We start from the raw sequence: 3,785 nt of genomic DNA on the forward strand, positions 1-3,785 counted from the left end.
GCACACACATCGGACCAGAGCCGGGGTTCAAATTACAAAAACACAATTCTTCTCTCCCCCCCCCTCATAAGCCCATTATTGATTAATAATTCACAGTTACATTGAGAAATCAGCATGTAATTTCAACCCTGGTTAGAATGGTAATCCCATTAATGAAATGACTATGACACAGCCACAAAAATCTCCTCAGCAGGTGGTTAGTTAGAATGTAATAGAGATGGGGGGAGGGGGGGGGTAGCATCTTTTCCACTTCAAATACAGTACGGAAAAACTGAATAATTTTAAATCCCTTATAGAAAAAACAGTTCACCAACGGTCGCACAGTGGTATTACAGAGTGATGCTCTTATCTCTTTGCTAAAAAAAGCCCCATCTGTCTCTGAAAACAGACACCAGCTACAGAGAGCACACTACCCAGAGACCAGACAAACCTGGCTTTTTAAGACATTAAAGGTGCTCTATGCAATGATGGGTGAGGCTACTTCTTCTTCACGTATTTTCAAACAAAACGAGATTAGTTTGCCCATCTCCCTCCTCCTCCCTTCTGTGCTCCCGCAAACTAACCCCCCCCCGCTGTATGTGACAACAAATGTTGTAACCTAAAACTCCCGTGACATTGCTTAGAGCACCTTTAATTATCTGCAAGTGATGTAATCTGCCGTCGGGGATATTTGTTATTTTAGTTAGCGACAGTCGGCTGAAGATGAGAAAGCATCCGTTGCTCTTTGCTTATAGGAAGTTAGGAGACAAGAAAGGTTCGTACGAGATTGGTCTGAGCCAAACATTAACATATCAACCCCCCCCCATCTCTGGTATGTGACTTGTAGATGTTGGTGTTTAGAGGAAGACCAGGAAAAAGGCCGGGTGAACATTGTTACGTGATAAAATAACTCAGTGAAACATACAGGCTGGTAATACTGTGGCTGTGCAGGGGCCGAGGCGGCCGGCGTCGGCATGGGCATTGGAGCTGCTGCAGTGGGCTGAGGCACCATGGCGGGCTGGATGGGAGTGAACGTATGCTGGGGCGGGGCTGAGGCGTGCTGCGTCTGAGTCGGGGCACGCGGCTGAGGCTGAGCTCTTTGGATTGGTACCGGAGCTGCAGGAGCCGTCGCCGCTTGCTGCCCCAGAGCCCGACTGAGACGGTCACGGAGCTGCTGTACGGAAACCTGTAAGGTAAAAAGATGACAGGATGGACTTAAAATGTTAGTACGTTTTTACACTTCAGGAAAGGCTTCACTAGACATTTTTATCACTAGGAATTCAGGAAGAACTCTACACAAACCTGGTAACATTAACCCGTATATTAAGACAACCCCCAACAATAGGACGTAAAAGACTTTGGGCCCTATCCTGCACCCGGCGCAAAGCCCAACACAAGTGTCTTTGCTAGTTTAAGACCGTCCAGCGACCATGTTGTTTAAATAGGAAATGCACCCATGGGAGGTGTGTTCAGAAGCATTCAGGGTGTGTTGCTATCTTGAGGCAGTGATCGCGCCATTGACCGACAAAAACCAGGTCTGAAGTCAATATCGCAGCTTTTCATTGTTATTTCCACACACCCACACACACCCACACCCACACCCACATCCACACCCACACCTTTTAAAGGGAATGGGAGATGACAGACACTCTGGTATTGCATGTTATGCCTAAAACACACCTATGATTAATTAAGACACTAAGAACAAGCCCAGATGTGGTACCTGGTTGGTGTTGTCAGGCAGGTAGGTGATGGCGGTGGACAGGCTGCCCTGGGAGGCCAGCAGGTTGGCATACTGGCTCATCTTCTCAGCCAGCAGGATGCCAATGGCAGTGGGACCAGAGTGCTGGGTTTGCTCCACTGCACGCCGCAGCACCACCACCTTCTCCACCAGGTCCTGAAGGATGGAAACACAGATCACATCAGCACAACTAAAGCTCCAAGCTGCATTTACAGCCTTTATTTTGGGGCAGCAGAATAAGCTGAAAACACAAAATCTGGCTACTTCTTTTTCGTTCTCTTCCATGTTTCCACCACAGCGGAACCAAAATGTAAACACAACACCGAGATATTATCACATTAAAGTTTTATGGGTTATATTTCTAACCACACAAAAATATTTAGCCTCAATACTTACTTAGTATCCCTCAGCTGTACTAAGGTGTTTAGTCTCTTTCTGCTAATTGTATATCTTTCCGGCCGACAACTTTACTGTTTAGGTTTCCTCTAAGTGCTCTCACTAACACTGCCTTCAGTCGCAGCAGGAAGCTGTGCCTTAAAGCCCACTCTACACTACCTGCTCAGCACTTAACAGCAGACAGACTCAGTGAAAGACAAGCCGCTGAACGCAGTGCAGCATTTAGCAGCTAAAGTGGCAGATATTTTCCACAGGAGTTGGTACCAGACCAAAAGCTAAAAGGGAGCAAATAATGGACATTCATCAGATTGACAGAGATGCCCTAATGTCCCTAAGTGTTCTAAGAAATCAGTTTTTGCAGGTTTTTACAATTTCTCGTCCAGCACCCACGTCGTTTAAATAGCAAATGCACCTGCGGACATCTGTGCTCTCATGGGCGCGCTGGTCTTACAGGGCGGTGTGTTCAGGTGCATTCTTGGCATATTGCTATCTTGAGCGCGTGCACACTATGCCTGACTATGAATTAATAAAGACACTAAGTATAACCCTTTGGAACCATGCGCCTGTTGCATGGACCCTTTTTTCCGCCGTTCAAGAATGGATTCGTACACGCCCTAAATGCACCTGCGCCAGGCGCTTCCCGCCCTGCGCTTAGATCGTTGCCATCGGGCCAAGAGACACACCTGGAGAGAGAGTGGACTGTGGCCCTCTTGTGCTCTGGTCCAGCAAGACACAAGTTTCTCCACATTTCCAGCACAGATGTAACACAGACAGGCCTGGGCTTGGAGTTGGGCGTCCTCTGCTGCCTCAAGTCTGCCCCCGAGAAGGTCTAACAAGCAAGACGAGTTCAGTTAGAAAGCACACATTCACAGCTGAGAGACAACAAGGTTTAATAAAAGGAGGGACTCATCAAAAAACATGTCAGCAACACTGTGTAGTCTAGTAAGGTCTGTCAAACAACAATACACATGTATCTTAAACTAACCACAGAGGGCAGAGAACTCCTCGGGCTGAGCGTAGGTCATAACCGCAGCCAGCGCCTCCTTCCAGCTCTGCAGGTCACATGTCTTCAGGATGTCATGCCAGTCCTTCATCACCACTGCACTGATCAGCTGCAGGAGCAAAACACAAGTTCATGACATATCATGACGCTCACTTTATAAAACTCTCTGTAAAAGAAATCTCCTTGTTGTCGCCTTGTAAGGATGTTAATGATAAAACGGTTAACCACTAACTCACAATAAGAACCAATCAATAATATTGCTTCAAAAGTTAAAAAATGATCTCTTAAATTAAAATTAAAAAAAATATATTAAAACAAAAATAAAAGGTTATTTAAAAACTTCTTTTTTTTCTGCTAGCACAATGGAGAGATGGGACAAGTCACTACATCGTTGAGGACTGGCGGGTTAAAGAAGCCGTCCTACACACAGAGAAGGTCCAGCGGACACAGCTGACAACCTCGCAGGTGGATGCCCTAGAGACAGGCTGAGACATGCACGCTACGGACCGCTGTGGACGTATGTCGGCAGCTGTCCACAGAACAGTCCGGACCGGTATACTGTGACTCCGCTGCCTGCGTGACGGTTTATGGTTAATCATCATTTAACGAGGGTTGGCTATCTGTCAAAAAAGAATAAAAAAAAAAAAAAAAAGAATTAGTACCCCT

At 46.4% G+C, this 3,785-nt stretch overlaps 1 protein-coding gene across 7 annotated transcripts in view; it reads right to left on the reverse strand.

The window, feature by feature from the left end:
- Window positions 1-3,785, reverse strand: part of sec31a (SEC31 homolog A, COPII coat complex component) — a 27,857-nt gene that overhangs the window by 13,740 nt on the left and 10,332 nt on the right. For 6 of the 7 annotated variants that reach the window (XR_004335560.1, XM_032539144.1, XM_032539142.1 and 3 more), the window contains 4 exons: window positions 3,102-3,230; window positions 2,800-2,945; window positions 1,703-1,876; window positions 905-1,165 (listed from right to left, as the gene is read on the reverse strand). Coding sequence is in view for 6 of the 7 variants with exons in the window: in XM_032539144.1 (XP_032395035.1) it covers window positions 905-1,165; window positions 1,703-1,876; window positions 2,800-2,945; window positions 3,102-3,230 (710 nt within the window). In the remaining variant the exon portion in view is untranslated. The remainder of the gene's footprint in view (window positions 1-904; window positions 1,166-1,702; window positions 1,877-2,799; window positions 2,946-3,101; window positions 3,231-3,785) is intronic. The other variant, XM_032539139.1, reaches the window with a different exon arrangement.

Source organism: Etheostoma spectabile, chromosome 16, assembly GCF_008692095.1.
Source record: "Etheostoma spectabile isolate EspeVRDwgs_2016 chromosome 16, UIUC_Espe_1.0, whole genome shotgun sequence".
Classification (NCBI taxonomy): Eukaryota; Metazoa; Chordata; class Actinopteri; order Perciformes; family Percidae; genus Etheostoma; species Etheostoma spectabile.